This window comes from Balearica regulorum, chromosome 16, assembly GCF_011004875.1.
Source record: "Balearica regulorum gibbericeps isolate bBalReg1 chromosome 16, bBalReg1.pri, whole genome shotgun sequence".
In the NCBI taxonomy this organism is placed as follows: domain Eukaryota; kingdom Metazoa; phylum Chordata; class Aves; order Gruiformes; family Gruidae; genus Balearica; species Balearica regulorum.
Genome location: NC_046199.1, coordinates 918303 through 943971, shown reverse-complemented (window position 1 = coordinate 943971; position 25669 = coordinate 918303). Strand labels below are relative to the sequence as shown.

At 62.0% G+C, this 25669-nt stretch overlaps 2 protein-coding genes and 1 long non-coding RNA gene across 6 annotated transcripts in view; 1 reads left to right on the top strand and 2 right to left on the bottom strand.

Annotated features, from left to right (window-relative positions):
• The window catches only part of LOC142604117 (uncharacterized), a 108303-nt gene extending 106117 nt beyond the window's left edge, over positions 1 to 2186 (top strand). Inside the window, exon 3 of the long non-coding RNA XR_012838027.1 lies at positions 2056 to 2186. This is a non-coding gene — a long non-coding RNA (uncharacterized LOC142604117). The remainder of the gene's footprint in view (positions 1 to 2055) is intronic.
• TGIF2 (TGFB induced factor homeobox 2) lies at positions 1244 to 9419 on the bottom strand. 4 transcript variants are annotated; one of them, XM_075768567.1, is made up of 3 exons: positions 9215 to 9419; positions 7961 to 8199; positions 1244 to 3985 (listed from the first exon to the last, which is right to left on the bottom strand). In XM_075768567.1, exons 1-3 carry the CDS (start codon positions 9249 to 9251, stop codon positions 3401 to 3403), a joined length of 861 nt encoding a protein of 286 aa, XP_075624682.1. In that variant the 5' UTR covers positions 9252 to 9419; the 3' UTR covers positions 1244 to 3400. The 4 variants fall into 4 exon arrangements, with proteins under 4 accessions (XP_075624682.1, XP_075624683.1, XP_075624685.1 ...); XM_075768568.1 differs by lacking the exon at positions 9215 to 9419 and adding an exon at positions 9011 to 9131; XM_075768570.1 differs by lacking the exon at positions 9215 to 9419 and adding an exon at positions 9042 to 9116.
• Positions 9420 to 16233: 6814 nt separating this feature from the next.
• MYL9 (myosin light chain 9) lies at positions 16234 to 25669 on the bottom strand. The gene is made up of 5 exons (XM_075768305.1): positions 25529 to 25669; positions 24341 to 24414; positions 18495 to 18698; positions 17189 to 17350; positions 16234 to 16965 (listed from the first exon to the last, which is right to left on the bottom strand). Exons 3-5 carry the CDS (start codon positions 18676 to 18678, stop codon positions 16793 to 16795), a joined length of 519 nt encoding a protein of 172 aa, XP_075624420.1. The 5' UTR covers positions 18679 to 18698; positions 24341 to 24414; positions 25529 to 25669; the 3' UTR covers positions 16234 to 16792.

The following is a 25669-nucleotide window of genomic DNA, read 5'->3' as shown; positions in this document are numbered from 1 at the left end:
GAAGAGGGTGCCAGTGGCCTTTCCCCATGGAGGTGAATGCAGGTTCCTGAGGCTCTGCCCAGCCTGCCTGAGGATCTGCAGGGCCTGGCCAGGGCTGAGGCACCTCAGTGCAGCCCAGGAACACTGAGCTGCTACTTGAGCCTGCAGGAGGTGCAGGCAGAGCTGGGGGCACTGGCTGTTTTATCCAGCCATGATTTCCTGCTGCTGCACAGACCGTCAGGCCGGCAGTCCCCTGCCCGAGTCCAGGCACCCCAACCCCAGCCTGGGTGCCCCTGCCCACATTCCTCACCCTGAGCACAAAGCACCAGCAGCACACTCAGGGTGGGGGACAGCCCGTTGCTATTTCTGTCCCCAGAGTTGCCATGGGGTTTCCCTGGAGCTGCGTGAGTTTGGCCTAGCTTCCACAGCCCCTGCCCCATGCTGGGGGGGGGGGGGGGGGGGGGGCACAGAGCCCCTGGGGTCACCCTATGCCACAGGAAGCCAGGGGTGAGGAGGCTACAAAGGGTGCTAGCCCCCACTCCAGCCCCTGCTGTGCGAGAGCAGGTATCCACCTCAAGGGAGGCAGGGCATCAAGCTGGCACAGGCTGCTGCTGAAGCTGATCTGTGTGGAAGACACACGCAGATGAAGTATCAGTGTGCACGAGTGGCTGAGCCCCCGGGGCAGTGCAGGAGCACACGCAGCAGCCCAGAGCCCAGCACCCTGCCTTGCTGCAGTGCCAGTCCCACCAACACCCCTGCCAGGGGTGCAGCAGCCTTTGGGTCCATGTCCCTGCCTGGCAGAGCAAGGCTGGCCAGGGCTGCTGCTCCGGGAGCAGCTCTGCAGCACCCCTGCCCCCCCCTCACAAGGGTCTTCACCCAGGACTCTGTGTGCAGCGGAGCCCCACCACAATTGCTGCTTTCGTGCTTTGCCAAGGACACTGTCTCACTTTGCTGCTGCTGGTCAGGAGGAGGGAAGACACAAATGCATCAGCCCTCTCCTGCTGCCAAATGCTTTCTGGCTCCCAGACACCGGGATCAAATGCTATGGGAAGCAAGCACGTAATGGCTGTCAGAGCAAACACTGGTGGCGTAGGTGTAGGGCTGTGCCAGGCACCAGCCCCTTTTTTTTTTTCCTCCACACCCAGCAGTGCTCCTTAGCCCTCTTAAGCTGCTTTGGCTGAGCATCAGGAGGTGGGGGCTGGTGGTGAGGGAAGAACAAGTGAACCTCCCACAAATGACATAGTCTAGACTAACAAACAACTTATTTAAAAAAAAAAACAACCTAAAAAACTTTTATTTGACAACAGAAGAACAAACAAAAGATATTTACAGTAGTTTTTTTTTTGCTCTGTAAATTTAATTCCAATAATCCCTGCCCTCCCCCCTCTCTCTGGTCCATCCCCAGGGCAGCAGCACTGGTCCAAGGCACAGGCACAGCTCTAGCAGTCCTGCCGCTGCGGGAGGAAACCACTTTGGTTTGACTGGGGCAAAATAAAGGGAGGGGAAGACTAAAAAGCCTACAAAGGCAACAGGGGGGTGACAGGGGAAAAGGGCTAGCTAGAAGTAAGGGAGGGAGTCCTACAACTGAGGGCTTTCCCCAGAAAGGAGGCAGAGGGCAAAGGCTAGACACAAAACGGAGCTGGGGGAGATGAGGAGGGGATGTTCACAGCCACACGTGAGCACCCACCTGCAGCGGTGCCCTCTGCCCAGCCGGTAACGCCAGAGCTGGAGCCATCCCTGCTGCACAGGGGCAGCCAGCCAACACAACACGCTACCAGGAAGCCTTCCCGCAGCCCCCACTGCAGCGCCGCTGTCCTGTCACCTTTTCTCTGAAGAAAAGTCAGGGGGAAGACACCAGTCCCCCCAATCTGTGCTTTTCCCTTCCAGGCCCCATCATCCCGCAGCGTGCCGCTCCCCCAGCACCGCTGGCTCCAACCACTGCAGAGCACCAGATCCTGTGGACATTATTATCTCTAGTCATGCAACTTAATAATCAGGCTAATTACCTAGGATTAGTGTTTCTCAGGATAGATAACATAGGTGCGTACGTATAGCTATTTAACTTACATTTTACAGAGAAACAGCAATATCTCGGGACCAGCGCAGCGCCCAGGCTCCCACTCAGTGACAGCCGGCAATGCCCAGCCAGGAACTGCCCCAGCACCCCAAAACCACGACCAGGACGGGCTGGGGGGCACAGCCAGCTCCCAGCAGACACCAGCTTGTCACTAGAGGTCACCAGCACCGCACAGCCGGGCACAGCCACGCTCAGCAAGAGCGGGAGGGAGAGGACGGGGAGCGAAGGACTCCTTCCCTCTGCGTTCCCAGGGCAGTTCATCAGCACTTGGCTGCTGAGACAACTCTGCTTTCCAGGAACCATGGTCTGCAGGCTGTGAGCGCTGCGCTCGCAGAAGAACACACATACCCACAACACACCTCTTTCCAAATGTTTAAAAAAAAAAAAAAAAAGAAAATAAAGAAGTTGGATACAAAATTTCACAGTCTCAGCTTCGCATCCACTCCCAGCAGCAGCCTGCTGTCAGCATCTCGTAGGGTCTGCGATGCGCTCTCTGTTCCAGGACACAACGTGCACATATTCAGCAGGAACTCGAGAGGATCACGGGGAAGTTGTGGAAATGCTTATAGAAGAAAACAAAAATCATATAATAAATCACAATTAAAGGGAAAATGTTTCAGCAAAAAATTGCTAAACAGCACCATAGAGATTTCTACTGGCAGCATCCGTAACACCCTACGGCAGAAGAGGAGGGTCCCATGTTTTCTGTGCGGAAAAAAATGCCACAGAGTTCAGATTTCCAGTTCATCTGTCCTTTGCCCTTCCCTGGGCAAGGCATGGCTCCTGGCCAGCACACAGTACCAGAAAGGCCCTCCACAAATAAAAGAGAAAAAAAAAGGGGGGGGGAGGGTTTAAGAAATTTGGGAGAAAAAGCTTTTCATCCATAGTCCTTAAAACAGACACTAACTTTAAAAAAAAAATATTTCTCTCTTTCTCTCCCTGAAGAAATGGTGTTGGCTGGACCCTTGTTTACAGGAGAGAGAAAAAGAAGTCAGCAGGTTTTCCAAGGGAAGCTCCACAGTAACCGTCGCTCACGGCAGGGAGAGGTCAGTAAAGCTGCAAAGGTCTTTTCACAACAGCCAGGTTGCGGCGGCCGCATCCTCCCGCGTATCATCCTCGGCGGCAGCAAGGGCGGCAGGTGGGGGGCATCTCCCCAGCGAGAGGGTGGCGGGATGGGACAGTCCTTCCTCTCCCCCCTTGGCTGACAGAGACCAGAGCCCCTGGGGGGCAGGAAGCCGCTTCTGAGATGAGCTGGTCGGGGGGTGCAGGCAGGCAGGCGGCATGAGGCCAGGCGGATCAGGCACCCCCCAAGGAAGGGCACCCCGCAGGACCTGGCCCAGGGGGTTATTTGGAGACGGAGGCTCGCGGGGGCTCAGTCTGGGGCGAGAGGGGCAGCTGCCCGCCCTGCCGCTGCGACTCCAGCTCGGCCGCCTTCTGCAGCGCCACCTCCACCAGCAGCTGGAAGCTGCTGAAGTCATCGCCGAACAGCTCGGGGGGCGTGGGGGGTGGCGTGTTGAAGAGTCCACTGGTGGGGCTGGCCGCCTCGGCCCGGGCCAGCAAGGTCACGGTGCTGCCGGCGGCACCCAGAGGCACTTTGGGGGCAGGGTCCGGCTCCGCTCGCTGCGGGCCAGGGGGCTTCTCCCGCTCGGGGCTGCGGGCGCTCACCACCGTCAGGTTGCTGCCCAGCGCCTGGGCGGGGTGGCACAGTACCTGCGGGCACACGGACATCGACAGCACCTTGGAGGCCCCCGCGGCCGTCACAGGAGGTACCAGCAGCACCCCGGAGCCAGCAGCAGCCCCCCGCGGCAGGGCCACGTCACCAGCTTTGCCCCCTCGGCGGGAGATGGTGAACTGGTTGGGGTCCTTCCCGTCCTTGCGCAGCATGTCGGGGAGCAGCCGCCTCCGGGCATTGATGAACCAGTTGCAAATCTGGGAGGAGAGAGGGGTGCAGCGCCGTCAGCCTGGGGCCGCCATGCACGCACAGCACTGGCTGGGGGGCGCAGCGGCCCAAAGCCAAACCAGCAGAAGTCCAACTGGACCCAGCAAGCAGCTCCCGCACACCCCAGCTACACCAGGGCTCCCCGCAACCCCACACCTCCTTCCTGCGGGGCTCGGGAGAGGCAGAGCTGCTCTTGGCAGGGGCTACCCAGCCACCCACGGAAACCCCAACACCGGCTGCTTCCTGCCCTGCACCCCTGTCCGGGTGCCTGCAGTGCAGTGCTCCCACTGAGCCCTGCCAGCCCACCCTGGCGGGAACCGTACATGGGTGCCAGCCCCCCACAGCACCTCCGGCACCTGCTCACCGCACCAGCAAACAAACCAGACTTTGGGGCCGAGCCGCCCCACGAGCCAAAGCAAGGCTGCACAGAGCCACTGGAGCTGCAGCAGCTCTCGAGCAGAGCTGCCTGCTCCCCAGAGAGGAATGGCCTCAGCACTGGCCCCCCACAGCAGCCCCAAGTCCTGTGACTGCCTGTGCCCAGCCACGTGGAGGTGAAGCGGGATGCAGCTCCCAGCACCATCCCGGGGGCTCCGGCCATCCCCAGCCAGAGGCTGTAGCACTGCACAGAGCCAGCTCAGAGCCCAACAGATTCAGAGACTGGTCAGGGTTGGAAGGGACCTCTGGAGATCATCTAGTCCAGCCCCCTGCCAGAGCAGGATCACCCAGAGCAGGTTGCACAGGATGGTGTCCAGGCGGGTTTGGAATCTCTCCAGAGAAGGAGACTCCACAACCTCTCTGGGCAGCCTGTCCCAGGGCTCGGTCACCCGCAGAGGGAAGAAGTTTTTCCTCGTGTTCAGATGGAACTTCCCGTGTTCCAGTTTGTGCCCGTTGCCCCTTGTCCTGTCACTGGGCACCACTGAGAAGAGTCTGGCCCCTTCCTCTAGCCATCGACTCTTTAGATATTGATAAGTGTTGATCAGATCCCCTCCCAGGCTTCTCTTCTCCAGGCTAATGGCCTCCAGCAGGTGCCAGGTCTGGGGGAGGGAGTTTTCCCTTCTCCAGACAACCCACCCCAGCGGTCGGCGTGCCACGCTTCACACACCAACATGCCAACACGCTGCCACCCTGGGTGGGAGCACTGCTAGAGCAGACAGACAGCAGCATGGATGGAAAACCCTAAAACCCACTAGCTCGCAGAGCTGCAGCCCCCTACCCCTTAACGGGGAGCTGGCATTGTGGCAGTACGACACCTTCCCGTGCCTCCTGCCAACGAGTGAGGCTACAGCCAACTTTAAAGGCTCTTCCAAATATCTGCACACCAAAGAGGCAGAGCTCTGCAGCTACACCTCAGGAAGCCCTTCAGAAACACAGCAGCCATGTATTCAGTCTTGGCCATGTATTGTTTCAGCATCTTTATATAAAATGCTACAGTAAAATAACTGCCTTCTTCCTAGAAAAAAATTAGAAGAGAATAAATCAGGAGGAAAAAAATGACTGATCTTTCCCAAATCAACAGCTACGTAAAATATTTCCCCAAGGGAGAGAGAACTTAGCACAACTTCGATCACAGCAAGATCTCAGTTGTCCTTTTTTTGTCTTTAAGACAATATTTGGCATTTAACACGCTCAAATATACCAGTCTCACCCCCTTTTCCTGTCCAAACACCCTCCCTTGCAAGCCTTAGCCAGGTCCCTTTGTCATGATCTTGCAATCCCGTGGCCATCAACTGCTGTAAATCCCCAACCAGAGAGTTAGGCTCCCAACAACAAGCTCAACCAACTCTGCAGCACTGAGAAGCCCCCAAAATCCTGCCCGTCTCCCCCACCGTGCTCCTTCCAGCATTCAGCTCCCTCTGGAGAACACAGTGAAGACGGGCACACACAACCACCGGTGACACCGCAGGACACCGTACAGCATTGCCCGCCCAGGGAGCTGGGATGTGTCTTGACTTTGAACGAGCCGCTTATTTTTTCCAAAACATGGCCATCACTTGGCCCCACCACCAGCACACGCTGGACTGTCACTTTGGGCTTGGTCTGTCCCCACCACCGCTGTGAGAGCAGCTTCCCCTCTGCAGGGAGGAAAAGCCCATCCCCGCAGGAGGGCACGGGCTTGGAAACGTGCCATTGTCCAGGAATTCTCACCAGGAGCAGGCACCGCTTCCTTACCTCCCAACTTTCTGCGAGGGAGACGCGTGGCTTCCCAGTCTCCCTGGAGACCCGGGGTTGCTGCACTCCTGCTCCCTGGCGCCGGGCTCCAGCTCCCCCAGCCACTGGACCGGGCAGGGGGGTGCACAACCATCCAACCCCGGGGGGAGCCGGCCGGTGGCTGCAGCACAGCCCTGCGCTGCAGGGGTCGGACCAGCCCTCACGCATTGAGCCCTGCAGCCACTCCAGCCTTGCCACAGGGTGTCCCACACCTCCACCCCAATATGCTTCTGCTCATCAGATGGAGCAGCCCCCATGGCGTCCTGTGCATCCCCTCAGACTGACAGAAATCCCAGTGACAGCCCTCAGCTGGCCCTGGGAAACGCCACAAGGCTGGGACCCCCTGCCCGTGGGGTACAGGCACACTCTAGCTGCAGGGGGTCCCATGGGACAGACAACAGCCGATGCACAGCAAGGTCACACCTCGACACAAGCCCACGTGCCTGCCAACACCCAAAGAGCTCAGGGCAGGGAGAGCTGGGAGCCCTGGGGTAAAGCCCTCCGCGCCAGGCACCGCCGTACCAACCCCAGTCCAGGACTAGCCCAGACTGCCACGGCCCCAAACCCATCGCTGCTCCCCCACCACTCCGACTCAAGCCCTCCCAGGACCACCAGCCTCCCCTCGGAGCAGCTGCCCAGACACAAATCTGTTACACAGCCAACACTTAAAGAAATACATTAAAATGAAAAAGAAAGTTTGCCTTGATGACCAGAGGGAAACCAGACAGCCACTGCCCACCCACCAGCGCCTGGGACAGCTGGCCAGGACCACGCTGAGCTGCAGGGAAAGGAGCCAGAGGCGCAGAAGAAGCCCCAGGGAGGGGAGCTCAGCTGAAAACCCCCTGGTCCTCACCTGCTCCCCCACACACAAGAGCTGTTTCCCACCCTGCTGTGCCCCCAGAACCAGAGAACAGAGTGAAGCCCCCACTCATCTCCCACCCTGCCAGGCTGGGAGAGGGGGGACGGGCCCTGGGCACACAGGAGTCCCCCCGCCTGGAGGCTGCTGGCCTTCACGTGGGTCAGAGGGGCAGGCAGCTGCAGGCAGGCTCCCCCTAACAGCAGGCAGGGTGAAAGCCACAGGTGGAAGGAAAAACACTGCTCACCCCCACCGCTGGCCAGGGCTCCTGGCCAGGCACCCATCACAGCACTACAAGGAGAACATCAGCCAGGAGCGGGGTGGGGGGGGGCTCCAGCCCAGGAGCCCTCAGCTGCACTGAGCTCCCTTAATGCAACCGGTGTAACTGGGGCCAGGTGGGCCAGCCAGTACCTCCTGCTGCTGCTGGCCCACCTGGGGCCAAAGCCAGCCCAGCCCCTCTGCTCTCTCTTAGGACAGTTGTGCCCTGCCCAGCTCTGCATGCAGGGGGGTGGTAGCCCTGGCCCCTCTGCTAGGGGGTGCCCAGGGGAACGGGATAAAGCAGCACCCCCCCCCCCCAAAATCCCCCCACCTGTGGCAGCTTTTACAAACAGGGTATAGCTTAGTTTGTCCCCATCTGACTCCCTCCATCTTCTGGCCAGCCAAAAAGCTCTGCTCCAGTACTGCCATAAAACTGGTCCCTGGGGCTCGGATCTCTGCCAGAAAGGGGCTGTCCACACACAGGTGGCTTTGCTTCCCCGTCATTCCCTCCCCTGCAGAGGCAAGTGGTTCCAGCGTGCCGAGTCCTCTGGGATCTTTGGTGGGGTTCTCCCGGTCCGGCCCACCCCAAGCACGGTGGCAGAGGACCCAGCAGCGTCCCCAGCGATGGGGGACTGGCTCCTACCTGCAGCACGGAGAGGCTGGTCTGCCCCGAGAGGCTCAGCTTCTCCTGCTCGGAGGGGTAGGCATTGAAGCGGTGCTCGTACAGCCAGTCCCGGAGGATCTTCACGGACTCCTTGGGGAGATTGCCCCTTCTCTTCCTCTTGTTGGACTGCGAGGGGTCCAGGGATGTGGCGCTGTCGTCCTCCCCGAGGTCGCTATCCGACATGGTGGAGCTGCCCGCAGATCTCTCCTGGTTAAAGCCTGCCAAGGTGGAAACCAAAGAGCGGGCATCAGGCGGCAGCAGGCCAGGGGAGTGTGGGGGGACGCGGCCACGGACCCCCCCACCGCCTCAGAGGTGGAGGGCAGCTCGCCCCCTCCTCGCCCGGCCGGGGGGGGGATAATCCGGAGGCAGAGACCCCCCCCCAGGGGGAGGAGAAGCTACAGGCACCGGCGGGGACCACAGCCCACCCACCCCACGGCACTTCGGTTTGCCTCAACGGAGCCCGTGGAGGGCTGCGGGGACCGCACAGGCGGGAGCCCAGGCGGGATTCGGGGGGAGCCACTCGCAGCGGGCGAGAAAAACAATCGAGCTTTTTTGAGGAAAAAAAAAAAAAAAGAAAATAAAAAACCCAAATCTCAGCAGGAGCAAAAGGCCGGGGCTGGAAAGTCGGAGTCGCTTCGAGGAGAAGGAACCACGCGGGGTCATTGTGCGGCGGGGGGCGGCGGGGGCGGCTTCTCCGCGCCGCTGTCACGGGCCGGGGCTCGGCCGAGCGGTGAGGCCGGGCCGCTCCGGTCCGCTCCGGTCCGGGCCCCGCCGCCCCCCCTCCGGCCGCAACAGGTAGCGCGGCGCCGGGGCCGCTGCCCGCCGCGGACACAAAGCCGGGGGAAGCGGCGAGCCCTGCCCCCCCCGCCACCCGGAGAGGCGAAGGAGAAAGAAAGAGAAGCTGGAAACTCGTCCGCGGCCCCACGGCCCGCTCCGCCGCAAACGGCAGAAACCGGCCCCAAAATAGCCCCGACCGACCAACCAACATCGGCCAAGTTAGAAATGCCGCGGAAAGGGAACAAAACCCACCCGAGCGTGCCCACCCGCGACTCCCACAAACTTTTCACGCCGGGGGCGGCTGCCGGCCCGGCCCGGCCCGGCCCGCACAAAGGCGGCGGGGCCGCGCTCCGCTCCGCTCCGCCCCGCGCTCCCCGGCTCGGCCCGGCCCGGCCCGCCGCGCCCGCAGCCCGGCCGGGACTCCATGTTTGCCGCCCGCCCCGGCTCCGCTCTTACCCCCGGGCCGCCGCCGCCGCCGCCTCGGCCCTTGCATGGGCCGCGCCGGGGTCGCGCCGCCGCTGGTGCCGGGGGTGCGGCGGGACCCTCCCGCGGCGGCGGGGCGGGCGGCCGAGGCGTAGCGAAAAGTTTTGGGTGGGCGGCGGTGACAGATGCCGAGACAGAGTTCCCTTTGTTCCCGAGGAGGCAGGAACTCGGCCGGGCCCCCCGCCCCCGGCCCCGGCCCGCCCGCCCCCGGCTGTCACCGCCGCGGCACCGGGCAGCGGGCACCCGAGCCCCCGCCCCGCCGAGCCCCGGGCCGGTACCTGGCGGCGGCGGCACCCCCGGCCCGAGCGGCCCCGCGGCGGGGATGGGGCTCTGCCCCCGCTCCCGGACACGGTGCCCGGCGGGAGGGAGCCCCACGGGCCGCGCCGGGCTGCAGAAATGCCACGGTAACACCCCCCGCTCCCGCGTGGAGCTGCACCCCGGCACCCCAAGAGGGGCACCCGCCCGGGGACGCTCGCAGAGGGACACCCACTCAGGGGCACCCGCCTGGGGACACCCATCCATGGGCACCCACTCAGGGGCACCTACCTATGGACATCCACACAGGGACATTTGCAGAGGGACACCCGTTCAGGGGCACAGGGGCTCCCACCCAGGGACTCCCACCCACCCAGGAGCACCCCCACAAGGCACCACACAAGGTCCTTCCCCCAGCTGTGTTAAGGCTGAATCCTGTAACTGAGCACCGAGGGGTTCCCGGCGTCTGCGGGCAGGGAACAGGCAGGCACCGGTTGTAGGGCCAGGCCTGGGGACAGGAGCTGCTGGGGTGGGTGACAGCCTCAGGGACCCCAGACCGCCCTGAGGCACCACCGGTGCTTCGCTTGGTGGCTTTGGGACTTCCTGAATGGGAAATCAGAAGCTCAGCACGCCGCTGCTCCCGTGAAAGAGGAAGGTTTCAAAGCAAGGGTGGTTGGTGATGGAGGAGACACCAGGCGGGACCTCGCCGTGCCCGTTGCCAGTGGCCGGGGCGAGGGCTTCGGAGGCCTTTCTGCCTGCCGCTGCTCTCCACAGCAACAGCAGAGCCCAAGGTGACCTTTTGGGCTTTGGAGACCAAATCGCTTCGTTTACGCGCAAGCACGCTGCTGGTCCGGGATGTGGCTCCCGCAGGATTTCCCCACTCCGTGCTCCACGCCTTTCTGTGATGCGGCATTGGGTCACACCTTCACCCTCTGCCAGATGCTCAGGACAGGCAGGTGAGCAGCGCCGAGCCCGGAAGGGGACGCATCCACCCTGCCTTGGTGGGAACCACAGAGAGCAGAGCTGCTCTGGGCACCCTCGGGGCTGTACAGTGACACGATGAGAAACGCAGCCTGATCCCTTCCAGCTCATGTGATGGAGAAGGTGCTGCTGCGGGAAGCCAAGATGATCCCCCCATCCAGCAGCCAGCCCAGAGGGGTGCCAGCAGAGAGACCTCCCCTCTTGGGGATGTCCACGCTCATCCTTGCCAAGGCAGGCACAGCATGCGTGTGTGCATCCCCCAGGGACCTGTGCGTTCGTGGGGCACAGCAGCCCCGAGGGTCACCAGGTCCTCTGCCTTTCTCCACGCAGAGCTTGTTTGCAGCGGGTGTTTGATGGCACCCGGGTGCAGCAGCTCTCCCCTCCCAGGCTCCACCACCTTTGCAGGCTGTGCTGCAGCTCCTCTCCCTCCCCTCTTTTCTGGTTGCAGGGAAAAAAAGATGGGTATTTGTTCAGGTATTGAGAAAGGCTGCAAAAAACCTTATTTTATGGTAGGTTTTTGGTCTGTGCAAAGCAGATTGCGTGGTGCAATACAGGATTAAATTGCAAAAAAGAATTCCTTAAAGCATTTGTTTAATTGCTGCTAAATCTTCAACGTCCTGAGTGAAACCGTACCCCCAAATTGCTATTGCTCCATTAATGCAAATGCAGTGTGAGCTGGTGAACCACAGGCGAGGTGTGGGGCCAGCCCTGGCTGCAAATCCCGTCCGCTGCACGTTCGTACCAGTGCACGGTGCATCCCCTGCCCCAGCCCTCGCTCACAAGGCTCCCTCCTGCCCGCTCCGCTCCCTGCCCAGGCGTCCAGCCCGTTCCCGGTGGGTGACACTGCACAGCCCCCCCGGCCACCCCCCGGTTCCGTGTCAGCCGCCGTGCCCAGGCAGGACTGTCCTTTCCAGCACTCTGCTTTTGCTCCCCTCCTTTGAAAGAAGCTTTATTAATCTCCTGCCTAATTGGCGCAATCAGGAAACGGTCCCTGGGCCACGAGCCCTCCCGCGCTCCCTGGGCTGCAGGTACCGGCAATGTGGAAGCAGCTTTGGAAAAATCCCGCTGGGTGCCCGAGTGCAGCATCTGGGGAGCCAAAATCCCTGGGCAAACCCAGCCCGGAGCAGGAGCCGGGGGGCTCCCTCCCAGCTGACGGGGAATTCGGAGCCTTGTGGGGCGAGGGGCCAGGGCTGGGGCTCTGGGCTGGGGCTCTGGGGCATCTCCCCGGCTGCTCGCACTGGGGCTTGTCCAGCCCTGCAGAGTCTGGCCAGGCCCATTGACATGATAATACTATTAAACTTCAGCCATTTGAAAAACAATCAGCCAGCAAGAGCCCGAAGGGGGATGCTGCAAACCCGGGGCAGCCTCGGAGGGCGTTGACAAGTCCCCGGCAGGATTCCATCCTTTGCCCACCCTCTGATAGTGAATCTGGATTTTTTGGGGAGGAAAGTTGGATTTGTGGCCGGCGGTGTGGGCTGTTGGCTGCAGCCCTGTGCTGGGGGCCCGGCCCTGGCTCTCCAGCTCTGGGGTCCCACTCCCTGCTCAGGGCCACCCGCCTCCCCCAGTAGGACTGGTCCTGGAGCCGTGTTGACAGGGCTGGTTTACTGGTTAACAGCCAGCCTTTGCTCGGCACGAGCCAAGGCGCGATGGCCTCGGGCTGGAGTCGCGGTGGTGTTAATTAGTTGGGTTCATCCTTCCCCTGCTGAGGGATGGAGTGGGACCCCGGGCTGGTGTCCTCCTGCACTATCTCCTGCAGAGCCTTAAAGGCGGGTTTCAAAGCGATCACCGCCTGCGCGGCAAGGGACCGACGTCGCGTTAGAGTGCCAGTAAGGGCTGGTGTGTGCCGGCCGGGCACTGACAGGAACAAGCAATGTCGCGAAAACACCCAGTGCCCGACTGTTCGTGCCACGGTGCAGGGCTCAGCCCAAGTCAGCTGCAGCACGATCTGCTTCACCACCCCCAGCACCGCGGGGCACTGCCCGGCTCCAGCGCCGGAGCCCCATGCTTGGGCTCCACGGCCCCTCCATCTCCTCCTGCCCCTTCCCGGGGCAGCTCTGCCATTCCTGTTGCCCTTCCTGGAGACCGCAGGGCCGGGCAGACCCTCTCTCTCAGTGGGTACTGCCGTATCCCTTGTCTCTCTGATATTCCCCCAGCTGCGTCACTGGACATGGAAAGAGGAGCTGTGGTGCTCTGGAGGCATCAGAATGGAGCTCAGAGTGCTGGAGAATGACACTTTTGGGTCATGGTTTGGAGGAAGGCTCCCTGGGCTGCATGGACAGCTCTTGTTGAGGCTAAAGGAAGGAATAATTCCCATGGGAGTAGCCGACACACCAGGAGCTGCTACCCAGAGCACCCAGGGCTGCTCCTGGGCCACCAGCCAGGCTGCGTGTAAGAGCAGGAGCAAGAGCTGAAGAAATGGGCCAACGGGAACCTCATGAAGTTCAACGAGGAGAAGTGCAAAGTTCTGCCCCTGGGGAGGATCAGCCTCATTCACCACGATGTGCTGGGGCCACCCAGCTGGGAAGCTAAAGCTCAGTGAGAAAGGTCCTGGGCGTCCTGGTGGGCACACGAGTTGACCATGAGCCAACCATCTGCTCTTGCAGCAAAGAGTGCCGGTGGTCCTGGGCTGCCTTAGGCCAAGTACGGCCAGCAGGAGAGAGTCCTTCCCCTCAGCACCGGTGGGGCCACCCCTGGAGTGCTGGGGCCAGCACTGGGCTCCCCAGTACCAGAGACAGGGACGTACTGGAGAGAGTCCAGCGAAGGGCCATGGAGGTGATGAAGGGACTGGAGCATCTCTGCCACGAGGAGAGGCTGAGGGAGCTGGGACTGTTCAGCCTGGAGCAGAGCGGGCTCAGGGGATCTCACCAGTGCGAATAAATACCTGGAGCGAGGGCGCGGAGAGGACGGAGCCAGGTTCTTCTTAGTGGTGCCCAGGGCCAGGGCCAGCAGCTGTGGGCACAAACTGGAACACAGGAGGGTCCTTCTGAACATCAGGAAACATATTTCCACTGTGAGCAGCTCTTTTAGATTGACCCAAAAGGATGGTTATTATCTTAACTCGGTGCCCCCTGCCCCAAGCAAATACTTCTGAAATTAAATGTCTAGTTTTATTTTGGTGCAATTTAATACCTTTGAAATGACGGAGTCAGGTCAGGTCGACCTGCTGGCCACGGTTCTTGTGCCGCCCAGGACACGGTTGACTTTCTGGGCTGCCAGCGCACATTGCTGGCTCATGTCCAGTTTGTCACCCACCAGTGCCCCCAAGTCCTGCTCCGCAGGGCTGCTCTCAACCCCCCCGTCCCCCGGTCTGTGCTGGTACTGGGGGTTGCCCCAACCCAGGTGCAGGACCTTACACTTGGCCTTGCTGAACTTCAGGAGGTTCACATGGGCGCAAACACTTTGGGGGTTTGCTGATGTTTCTTCCTCCCTCTTTGGATGAAGGGGTTGACCAAAGTGGATGAAGTGGTTTTGGGGAACGCACAGCACAGAGCTGCCCCATCTGCTTTTGTTGGTGGCACCAGGGGCCTCCCAAGAGCATCAGCTGATGGACGATGTGAGCCAATGTGATCGGACAGGCTGCCCTCCGGCCTCTGCACTGCTGGGAAAGCCGGGAAGCCAACAGCCCAGCAAAACCAGGGGAAGGGGCTCAGTTAGTACCAGGACTGAGAAAAAATAATGAAGTGTAGAAAGTGCTCTGAGCATTGCTGGAGGAACTGGCATGTCTCCTGGGCTCCTGGCTGGGGTGGGACTGGTCCGTGCTGCCAAACCTCCCGGCTGCCCTGCTCAGGACGCTTCCACTTTGGCTCTACCTCTTTTTTCTATATTCGAGGTGTGGGCAATAAAAGGACCTAGGCACTGGCCGAACAGTGATCTCCCTTTTAATCTCCTTTCTTTTCCTAGTAATTCCTAGCATGTGATTTTCTTTTTCCTTTTTTTCTGGATTTCGACAGCCGCTGAGCTCTGACCTTCCTTGGGGCTGTCTTGGGGCACTTGGAGCCTGCTGTCTCACCTGTGAACTGAGGATTGATCTTCCCCACGTGCTTCACTTTCCATCAACCCACCTACGACTGCACCTGCATTTCGGTGCTTTCCACTCAGCCTCTGAAGTCCTGCAAGACAGCTCCATCTCTGCCACCCAAATAAGTTCTTGATCCACCTGCGACAAGCCCCAGGAGGTGGGGGAGGCAGGACTCCCTTCCGCAAGGGCCATATTTACTCTTCCCGTAAGTACCCCAGTGTCCACTAACAGGGCTCCTCTGCTTTGCTGGCATCAGGGTTGCAGGATGCCCTCTCCCCAGAGTCCTGCGGTGTAACCACGGCCATGCCAGTGCAGGGGCCAGCTCAGGCCCAGCAGCTTTAGTAGCTGCTTGAGACAGTGCTTCTGAAAGCCCCACGCTGGAGCATCTGGCAGCTCTCTGCCCGGGGCCAGCAGTGCCTGCAGCTGGTGGTGGCCATCCACCAAGTCCATCCCTCTCCCAACACTGCAAGAACCCGTGCTGGTCACAGAAGCGGATCCTTTGGGGGTCAGTGGGGCTGAACATCGCTCCTGGATGCAGCTGCCTCCACAAGACAGTTTGCAGAGACCTTGCAGAAGCCAGAGGTCCTTTCCCTCACCACTTGGTTTATCTCCAGCATCAACCTGTCTGCCCCAAAGTGACATCTGTGGGACATTCACTTTGGTGTGCGTCCCAGCGAAGGGGGTTTTAAAAAGCATCCTGCCATCCGGCAGCCTTCAGGCCTGGGACTTTGCTCTGGAAGTGGGAGAACTTTAGTTTTTTTCCCTGGTAGAGCAGGGAATTAGGGAAGGAGCTTGGCATCTGCAAGCCTGGAGATGGGCTGGCTCGGGGCTGTTGCTGCAGAGCAAGTCATGACCCTGGGGAGCTCCCTGGGAGAGCACGTTTTCAGCCTTTCACATCTGTCCCCCTGATAATTTAGTTCATCTCTCCTTGTGTTGGCGGAGCCTGGGAAATAGAATCACTGAGACCAAGGAGGAGCTGTTAAACCATGGGTCATCTCCCAGGTGAGAGCATCTCCTGGGGCCTGGCAGGTCTCTGAGCATGGATGGGGTTGCTGACCTCTCGGATCCCACCAGCACGTGCGCATGGAGCTCCCACAGACCCCGTCCAAGTTTTCCCAGGGTGCTGGGAGCATCTCCGGCACGCGCTGTGCCCTTGCCAGGTTCTGTGGGTTCATTGTCACATTTTCCCCCATTTTAAATAAAGAAATGCGGGAAACTCTTCCTTCCAGGGCAGGGAGAAGGGCTGACTTCAAGCAGCACTTAAGACAGCAGCTTTGCAAGGTGGGAGCCTCCCACTCTCCCACACCCTTGCCAGGGTGGTGATAAATAACCAAACCGAGGGGACAACCCCCTCTCCCCATTTCTTGCTCTCCCTGTCTCTTCCCCCCACCCCTGCCCGCTCAGGGTGACGCAAAAGGGTGACCGAGCCCCTGGGACCCTGAACCAGCTGATGGGGGGCGTGTGCCCAGCAGCTTGCCAGGGTTATGTCAGCCCCCCACCATGGGGGCAGAGCAGTGCAGCCCTCACCCCATCAGCACAGCTGGACAATATGCTCAAGCTGATTTTACGCAGGTTGGGAGCGATCTGGCTTCGAAAACAGGCCACCCCACTGGAAGGGGCCGCAGCCGGCAACGGCAGCAAGGTGGGGAGATGCAGTGCCCAAATCCACCAGGCAGGCAGCGTGGCACGGCACGGCATGGCTTGGTGCCGGTCCACAGGGAGCCACACACAGCACGTCTCCGTATCACACCCATCAGGTTTTATACGCCGCTTCGGCTTCCCGAATCCCTCACATCACAGGCTCTAAAGCCATAAAACAGCCAGGGCGGAAACAAAGCGGGTTTTCTTTCATGAAGGAGGGGAGTGCAGGAGGAGAGGGGAGAGATGATTTCTCTCCGTGCTATGGCCCCAAGACGGGGATCGCTCAGACTCAAGCCAGCCAAAATCCCCGCAGGCCAGCGCTCGCCCGGGATGCCTGCCCCAGCCGGAGGGACCAGCAGCATGGTGGCTTCAAGGGGGTCAACGGCTGCTTGGGGGGGGGTCACAGCCAGGCTGGGGGCCCAGCGGGGCGAGCCTGTGGGTGGGAGAGGCAATGGGTGGGAGGGGAGGTCTGGGGCTGATGGATGGGCACACAGCGATGCAGTGACGGGAGCTCTTCCCCTCCGAGTGTGACTCGATGCAGGGTGCTGGTCCTGGGAGGTGTTTTCCATGGGGGGAGCCTGCTGTGGGGCAGCAAGGGGGCCGAGGGGCGGGGGGCGTGTGCAGGAGGAGGCAGAGGGGGCCAGTGACCCCGGGCTCTAATCGTCCTTGTCCTTGGCCCCATGCTTCAGGATGCGGGTGAACTCCACATAGTTGAAGTTGCCCTTCTTGTCGATGGGCGCCTCCCGGTACATCTCATCCACCTCCTCATCGGTGAACCTGTCTCCCATGGTGGTCAGCAGCTCACGCAGATGGTCCTCGTGAATGAAGCCTGCAGGGATGGCAGGGGGTGGCGTTAGTGGGGGACACTGTGGGAGGGCTGAGCGGCAGGACCTTCCCCACCGCTCCTGAAGACACCCCTGCCCAGCTCTCCCACTCCGGAGCTGCTTGGGGACTGTCCCCAAGGACTTGGCCGCAGCCCTCATCCTGGCTGCGTGTCCGAGGGGCAAAGCGCCCAGGCTGGCAGCACGGGGCTGTGCAGGCAGTGCCTGTACCTGACGCCTCCTCGTCGAAGCAGGCGAAGGCGTTGCGGATGACATCCTCCGGGTCGGTGCCATTCAGCTTCTCCCCAAACATGGTGAGGAACATGGTGAAGTTGATGGGCCCTGGCGCCTCGCTCATCATGCCCTCCAGGTACTCGTCGGTGGGGTTCTTCCCTGCCGGACACAGGCAAGGGTGTGAGTACAGGGCCCTGCGTCCCTCCAGCACCCATCCCCGAGGGCAGCCCATGCACCCAGCTGGCCAGGGTTTGTCCCTGCAAATGAATTTGCTGGCCCACGTTCACCCACCCCACCGTGGAAGGGCGTTTCCACGGTGCCCAGTGCTCCCCCCCTCGGCATCTCTCCCCATGCTTTAATCCATGCCGGAGGCCACCTGTAACCAAGCTCTGGCAGGCTCAGCCTCGAGGGAGGTGCAGGAATTCACCTGGCGGTTCCTGGGAACTGAACCCACGGCTTTGCCCCGTTCCCCTGGCAGCTGACGCCCAGCACCACCCGAGGAGAGGGGCAGCGATGTCCCCACGGGACCCTCGTGCTCCCTGGCACCAATCCTGCACGGGTGCACCAGGGATGGTCTAACCTCCTCTGCTGAGGTCCGTGTGTCCCCAGCACCCGGCCCCTCTCTGCTCCCAGACCTACGGTCACGGGGAGGAGGCAGGTCCCTCCCCCCCCAGCCGGGCAGGACCTCCAGAACAGGTTTGGCTGCCAGGTCAATCATTGACAGACCTCCTGAGGCGCCGTGGAGGTCCCGCAGGGAGCGGGAGGTGGGAGCCGTGGCTTGGAGCGAAGGAGAAAGGGCGCTGGGTGGGAAGCGCGGCCAGACCTGCAAGTCTCGACTAGCTGAGGTATCATGTCGGCACAGGGACCGGCCTCTTCTGTCACCCAGGCTGAGAGCAATGGCAGGGCTTTGTCCCACAGGGGATGACCCCAGGTGATATTCTGAGGTGAGACCACTCAAATACACAATGGCTGCGGCTGGTGGTTGCTCCTACCCCAAGGGTCTCTTCCCTTCTAGTGAGCACGGCTGTAAGAGCAACACACCAAGCTGCTGCCCTTGGGTGCCTCCACAAACCCACCTTCTACAGGCAACTGGTGCCAGTAGAGAAATTCCTCCCCCCCCCCGATTTTGCAGCCAGCATCGGGCTGGCCCAAAGCGGGAGGGCTGTGCCTCAATGGCATCCCACCAAAGCTGATCTTTAACCACGGGCGTGAGGCCCCCAGCGGCAATCCCCGCTTGCCGAGGAGGTGTTGAGGGCAGAGGGGCTGAGGGACACGTGGAGGGACAAGGGCGGGATCTGCTCACCGAGGGAAGCCAGCATGTCGTGCAGATCCTCCTTGTCAATGAAGCCGTCGCGGTTCTGGTCGATCATGTTGAAGGCTTCCTTGAACTCCTGGATCTGCGACTGGTCGAACATGGCGAAGACGTTGGAGGTGGCGCGCTGCGGGCGCTTCTTGGTGGTCTTGGCTTTGGCACGTTTGCTGGACATCTTGGCAGCTGGGGTGGTACCTAGGAGCAGGGCAGCAGGCAGGAGCGTCAGGAGGGCGGGGGGCAGGCAGAGCAGAGGCAGGGACACACAACTCCTGGCACCTCCGGTCCCATGCCTCAGTTTCCCTGACTGCCACACAGTTTGGCAACAGTGAGATAAGGCGGTTGCAGGGTCAGACACGGGGACAGGCGAGACACAGGCTCCAGGGAGTCCTCTGGGAAGTCACAAGCGCAGGCAGTGCTCACCGGCACCCCTTCCCCAGGGCTGGCCCCCCGGGCTGCAGGCAGGGCTCCTGCCAGCTCCCTCGGCCCCCAAACCCCCCAACACGCTTGCTGCCTTGTTTCCTTTGCGCCCCGGGCACAGGGAGAGGTGCCGAGCCCAGCACCCAGCATCCCCCCGCTGCCATCAGTCCCGGGGGCCCATGGGGACGGGTGCCCCCCCAGGCCTGCCCTCCTCCTCTGGCAGGGCCCTCCTCAGCCCAGCTCCCGGGGCGATGGCTCTCCCCGACATCCTCCATTTCACTGCCCAAAAGCAGCCCCCAGCCAGGTCCGCAGGAGGTGGGCTCGGCACAGCACCCAGCACCCAGCGGGAAGGGGTTATCTGCTCCGGGCACATTCCTCACATACCGCTGCCTCCCTTCCCCCTCCGTCCATCCCATCTCCCGCCACCGCAGGGTCCGGCCCGGCCAAAGGCCGCTCGCCGCCTCCCTCCCCGCTCTGCTTGGGGAGCCCACGGGAAGGGCCCGGCCGTGGACGGAAGGGAGGGCTGGGGGGCTGCTGGGGGCTGCAGAGCCCCTGCGGGGCCGGGGGAGAGCAGTCCGGCAATGCCAGGACTGCGGGGCGCTGAGGACTGGTGCTGTTGTTGGAGGTAATGAATGCCAGGAGAAGGGAACAGCCCGGAGGGGCAAAGAGGGGGACAGCAGTGGGATGGACACTCCTCTGGGGACACGGCTGGGGCAATGCGTGTCCCACAGGGAATGGCAAAGGGACCACACGGACCCCAAACACGACCGAGGCAGGACCAGGGCAGGAAAACCTGGTCTTTCAAAGGGGCGCCCTGCCCCCCACCCGTACAGAGCACCCAGCAGAGCCAGGCTGGAGCAGAGCACCCATTCCCACTCCAGGATGGTACCCGAGCCCCTGCGGAGCCTCCAAGCAGGGGTTTGGTGATATCCCCCCACACTGCCAGGCTGAAGGATGCAGTCAGTATTTAAAAGACCCTGTACTGTGGGTGCTGGGGACCCAAACGGGATCCGTACGGGCTGCTCAGCACCCCCAGCGACCACCCATGTTGCCCAAGAGGAGGATGCTCAGACCTCTCCCAGTCAAACCCTGCCAAGCACAACTCAGCAAGATGCCAGCAAAGACCAGCCTGGCAGAGGGACAGTGCCAGCTACCAGGTCAGCACGGCCCTGCAGGAGAGTCTGGGGCCAGGTCAGTCCAAGGGAGAGATGCTGCTCAGAGCCCTTGTGGCTCTGCCACAGATATTTCTCCCTCACATGCAGGCCCGTGCCTCAGTTTCCCTATCTGGGTCAGTGTCTGGCATGGGGAGCAGCTGGGGTGGGGGGCAATGTTAAATTAATGGATTATGAATTAAAACTGTGGGGGAAGAGCAGAGTATTACTGCTCTGCTCTGCGGTGTGCTCCGTGCCACGGTGGGCAGCGTGGCTGCCTGGGTTCCTGCCTGCTCTGGCAGGGGCCACGGAGCGGTTAAGGAGCCGCATCACGTCGCATGAAGCAGCACAGAGCAGCACCACCAGAGAGCTGCATGCCAGCAACCATGCCTGCCTGGCCCGGCCGCCCTGGACGTGATGCTCCAGGATCTGCTTCCCAGCTGAGGCAGCCGGGGGGGCCGCAGGGCCTTGGGGAGCATCCCTCCCTGCGGGACCCCGGCGCTGGCAAGGCCTAGGGCAGAGCAAACAGCCCTCTGCGCCCGCACGGCTCCTGCCAGCCCTCCCCAGACCATACCTGCTTTCTGGCTCTTTCCCTCTCCTCCTGCTACCCCTCTTTCAAGGGGTGGCAGAGGTGGGGGCTGGAGCAGCCACCAGCCGGGTCCCCACCCTGCTGCGGTCCCCAGGCTCCCCTAGCTGGGCTGCACCGGCAGAACGTCCCGGTAAGTGCCAAATCCCAGCCGCGGTGTCAGTGCTGGCAGGGCTGCCCGGTACCGTGGTGCTCAGCCAAGCTCAGCGAGGGCAGGGGGCTTCTCCCCTGACCCCGACACCCACTCCCCTCCCAGTGCAGGACCGGTGCACCACACCAGGGAGCCTGGCAGCACCCGCCGAGTCCAAGCTGGGCCCTTCATCTGCAGGGGACACGCTCCATGTCCCCCAGGAGCCAGTCCCCCCCTCGTCCCCCACGAGCCTTGGTGGCTGCAGGCACTGGGATGGAAACCCTCAGCCCCCAGCCCCCTCCCTCGTGCTGCCCTGAGCTGCCCAGCGCCTGACAGCAGCCATCAAATCACCCCGCCAGCCCCCAGACGCCTGGTCCTTTCCCAGTGCCCACCAGGAAAGAGACGTTTGTCACCAGCCAGCAGAGGAGAGCGGCAGGACTGGAGAGCCCAGCCATGCCCACGGCTGGAGGTCTCACCCCCCCCAGCCCATCTCTTCCTGCGGCACTGCTGCACCGTAAAGCTCTTTGCAACGGGACAGCCTCCTCCTGCGTGCACTGCTCGAGGCCGGCACGCGCTGCCCACCCGTCACCATCCCCCCGGCAGCGGCGTGGGGACCACAACTTCGCTGTGCCGGGCCAGAGCCAGCAATAAAAGCTCTGCCGCTGGCCCACGGCACTGGGCTCGGCTTTCAAAACACACCGAATTATTAGCAGAATTATTAGCAGAAGATTAGAGAAATAAGCAGGAGTTTTGCTCTCACCACATGAATTAATATTATCCAAATATTTACCCTGCCCCAGCTGTGACCAGCAGCAGAAGCGCGGCTTGGCACCCTCTCCAGAGAGATGGTTCTCGTTAGGGGGATTAAGTGCGATTTTGGCAGCACGTGGTTTTGCTGTTTGATCCAAACTATGCCCTGGAAAGATGCTTGGTCCCAAGGTCCAGCTCGGCCTGGTCATCTCCTAATCATGCTGTTTCTGCTGTTAGCAGACCTCTGGGGCTGGCTGGGACTTGGGAAGAGACTTTTTTGGGTGAGTGTGGGGAAAGGTGCCTCTTGCATGAGACAGAAGTGATTTGCAGCGAGGCGTGACTCAACGGGGGTGATCCGTGCTCTGCACGGGGGCTCGACAGCCACGCTCCCCTGGTCTTCGAGCCCGTGCTTTCCAGGATTCCCAAAATCCCAATGCCCAGGCTGTTTCAGGGAGTGTCTGGCCATGATGCCCTGCACGCTGGGGTAGACTCAGCTGAGCCAACTGGTGCAGCCACCAAACCCCCGGCTTCCTCCTCGGCAAGAAGGAAACCCACGGAGCCTGGTCCTGCCCTGCCACCCCCCGCTGAAAGCCCCAGCCCAGCGCTGCCCCAGCCCAGGAGCTGCCGGTCGCAGGCAGCAGCGCTGAGGAGGCCGGTGTGGGGGTGAGACCCCAGCCGGCCCGGCACCAAAGCCATGTGCCGATCTGGTCACCACACTCGCCCCATCACCAGCTGCCCTTATTTGCTCATCTTTCTGTCACCGCTCCTGCCGAGACGATCTCCCTGCCTCCTGCGCCACTGGGCTTGTGCCTTCCCCGCCTGAGAGTCAGACCCAAGGGGCCACGAGGCTGGCTTAAAAAATTCCTAAGTTAGTACAGAAAACAGTTTAGTTTTAAAGAGAAGGATCAAAGACCCAGTTATCAGAAAAATAAACCGCCATGTGTTTCCTCCTTGGTAAAAACCGAACGAGCAACTCCATCCTGGTGCTGCTTCCTGACGGTGCTGGGGAGGGTGGGATAAGGCAAAGGGACACCGCAGCGCTGCCAGGGCAGGCGGCCCCCATCCCGTCACCGTCCCCCTCCCTCCTGCCCGCTTCCACCCTTCCCTACCCCGCAACTTCTCCCGTGCTGCTCCAGCTCACTGTCCCAGCTGAAAAATAAAGCAGCGGGAGCTGCTGCTGGGCCAGCAGGATGAGCGGGCTTGTGGCAGGTCTGGCTGGCACCAAGGAGGGGTGCCCGGGCAGGGAAGGGACGGGCCAGCTCCCCTTGCGGTGGCAGCAGCCTGTCCCCAGGCCCTGGGGGGTTCCCGCGTACTCAGAAGCTCCGATCACCCAGGATGTGCTGCTATGGGTTCCCCAAGGGTGGCTCCTCCAGAGCCGTCCATGCAACTGCAGGAGCCACCTCTAAAAGTGCCGTGAGGCTCCGGCATGGCGTGGGGCTGCCCCGCGATCTCCAGCACAGCCGGGAGGGACATCAGCTCCTGCTCACGGCAAGCTCCTCTCCACCACGAGAACCCAGCAGCAAGATGCACGATGTGCATCTGCTGGATGCTTTTGGTCAGGGTAGGGAAAATGCGATTCAATCAGCCCGGGCTGCCCCAGAGGACAGCCCCGCAGGGTGAACGAAGGCCCCTTGGAGGGACTGTGGTTAAATTTCTGCCCAACGGCTCTCCCTAAAATTAGCTGCTAGCACCGGCAAGCCACCACACAGCTGTGTTTACTGGCAGGCAAGCGCTGGCCCTCCACAACGCACAGCCAGCCACAGCTCGACACATTACAGCGCCACAGGGGTCCAGGCCAGCGCAGGCAGCAGTTCCCGTCCCTCCTCCCAGGGCGGCACAGGGGCCAGCGTGGGTGACGCCTTGCGGCATCCCACACCGGCACAGGAGGCTGCAGGGCAGCGGCTGCAGCCGGGGCATCCTTCCACCCGTAAAGCTTTGCTGTCTGCCAGGCACTTCTCCCAGCACCAGGACTGCCCAGGAGCGAGCATCCCGCCTCCGGAGCCAGCGGGACACCCGGACCAGGTTGTCGTGCGCTGGAGGAGTGAGCAGGGAGCAGCTCATCTTCCCTGCCTTTCCTCCAGCACAGCCCTGCACAGGATGCCCTCGGGATGTGGCATTGCTCAGCTCCGTCCCCGCTGCCAAGGGGTGCCAGGGAAGCCGCTCTGCCGGCCAGAGGCACCGGCAGCTGCGGGAGGAGCCTCGTCCCACTCGGTGCTGCAGGAACGGAGGCAGGCTGCCGTTCTGCTCCTTTTTTGGCCTTATTAGAGGTGGATGTGGGAAAGGGAGTTTGGAGGTGAGGGGAAAGCAGAACCCGAGCCCTGGGCTGTGTCCCCAGACCAACCGCAGCCACCAGCACTGAAGCCGGCGAGCACGTTTCATGTGCGGACAGGAAAGAGCAGGGCAGCATCAGGGAGCCAGAGCCAAGTGTGCCACAGCCCCCGACACGGAGTTCATCCCAGCCCTCCTTCAGCTCCCACCGCACACCGGGGACCCGGCCAGGCTCATGTGCAGCTCGGCAGACAGTTTCTGGGCTAGCTCCTTCCCACCAAGTTCAGGGGACAAGGACCTCACCGTGCCCATGTGTCACACACAAACCCTTCCAAAGCGCAACTCCTGTGGCCACCACAAGAAGACCGTGCGCAGACACCATCACCCCAAAAGACCCAGCACCCAGCGCCCTTCTGATGCCCGGCGAGGCTGGAAAACAGAACCATGGGGCAGAAGGTCTTCATGGCCTTGGACCACCAGCGTAACACGCCCTGCACTGGGTTTGATATTTTCCCAGGAGAATTAAGGAGCTCACCTCCGAGAGGGAATCTGGCCGCAGCGCCTCAGAGGGGGAGGTGACCACAAACTCCTCCTACAGCCGCACAGAGCCTGCCAGGGACGAAAGGAAAAAAATTCAAGTGACTGAAGAAACCCAACCATCTTTGGTCAGCGGCAGTGGTTGTTGACACTTGGGGATGTTCCGCTCCAAAGAATGCTGCTTCGGCTCTTGCCTTCTCCTACACATCCATGTTTTAGAGCCTCCCTGTCTTTTATCACAGTCGTAACATTTTGTACCAAAAGGGCACGCGGGGAGGAAAGCCAAGAGGATCTCAAGTTTTCATGGGCAAGGCTAAACAAAACACAGCATTCCTCTGTGTTTAAGACTGAGGGAAACGAGCTAAATAAAGCTTTTCTGCCTTACAACAGTTTATTGCCTGAAGTTGCTCACAGGTCACTGGGGAGATCTCTGGAGCATCAAGCATGCAGCTGGATCTTGGCTCTGGCCGTCAGCAAAAAGACTTGGGGGGAAAAGCAGATGTTCCAGACAGGAACAGCTCTCATAAACCAGGAGGCGGGTGAAGCCATGGGCTGCACGATCTGCTCTTGCGCCACTGCCATCCCAGGGAAGCCGGGATGTCCCAGCTCCAAGTCATTGCAGACAGATACCAAACGCTTTGCTCAAGACCGATCCTTGCCTCCCCTAGCCGGGACATCCCTGCCGGGCCCCGGAGAGGCCTCCCCGGGCAGAGCGGTGTCTGGCAGGGACCCACCGGGGCCTCTGCTACCGCTGTGCCGCCCCCTCCCCAGGGCTGACCCCAGCACCAGCTCCGGCACCGCAGCACGGCGGGGCGGCCGGGGGCTGCTCCCTCCCGTCCCCTCCCGTCCTGCCGCTTCCCCCCCCCCGAGCTGCCCCCGGCTCCAGCCCGCCCCGTCGGGGCTGCCCCGGTCCATCCCGCCCGGTCCCTGTGGGGGCTGCCCCGGCTCCATCCATCGCACCCCACCGGGGCTGCCCCGGTCCATCCCGCCCGGTCCCTGGGGGCTGCCCCGGCTCCATCCATCGCACCCCACCGGGGCTGCCCCGGTCCATCCCGCCCGGTCCCTCCCATCCCGCCGGGGCTGCCCCATCCCTCCCGTGCCGGTCGCTCCCCGTGGCCGCTCGGTTCCCGTGCCGTCCGGCGGACCGGGGAGCGGCGGGGCCGGGACCCCGGCGGAGCCGTCTCACCTGGACCGGAGCGGGGGAGCTGCGGGGCGGCCGGCGTTGCTCTGCCGGGGCCCGGCCCGCGGCGCGGCCCTAGGGGCGGGCGGGCAGCGGGGGCCCGGGGCGGTGCCGCCCGCCCCGGCCCGGCCCGGCCCCGCCCCAGCC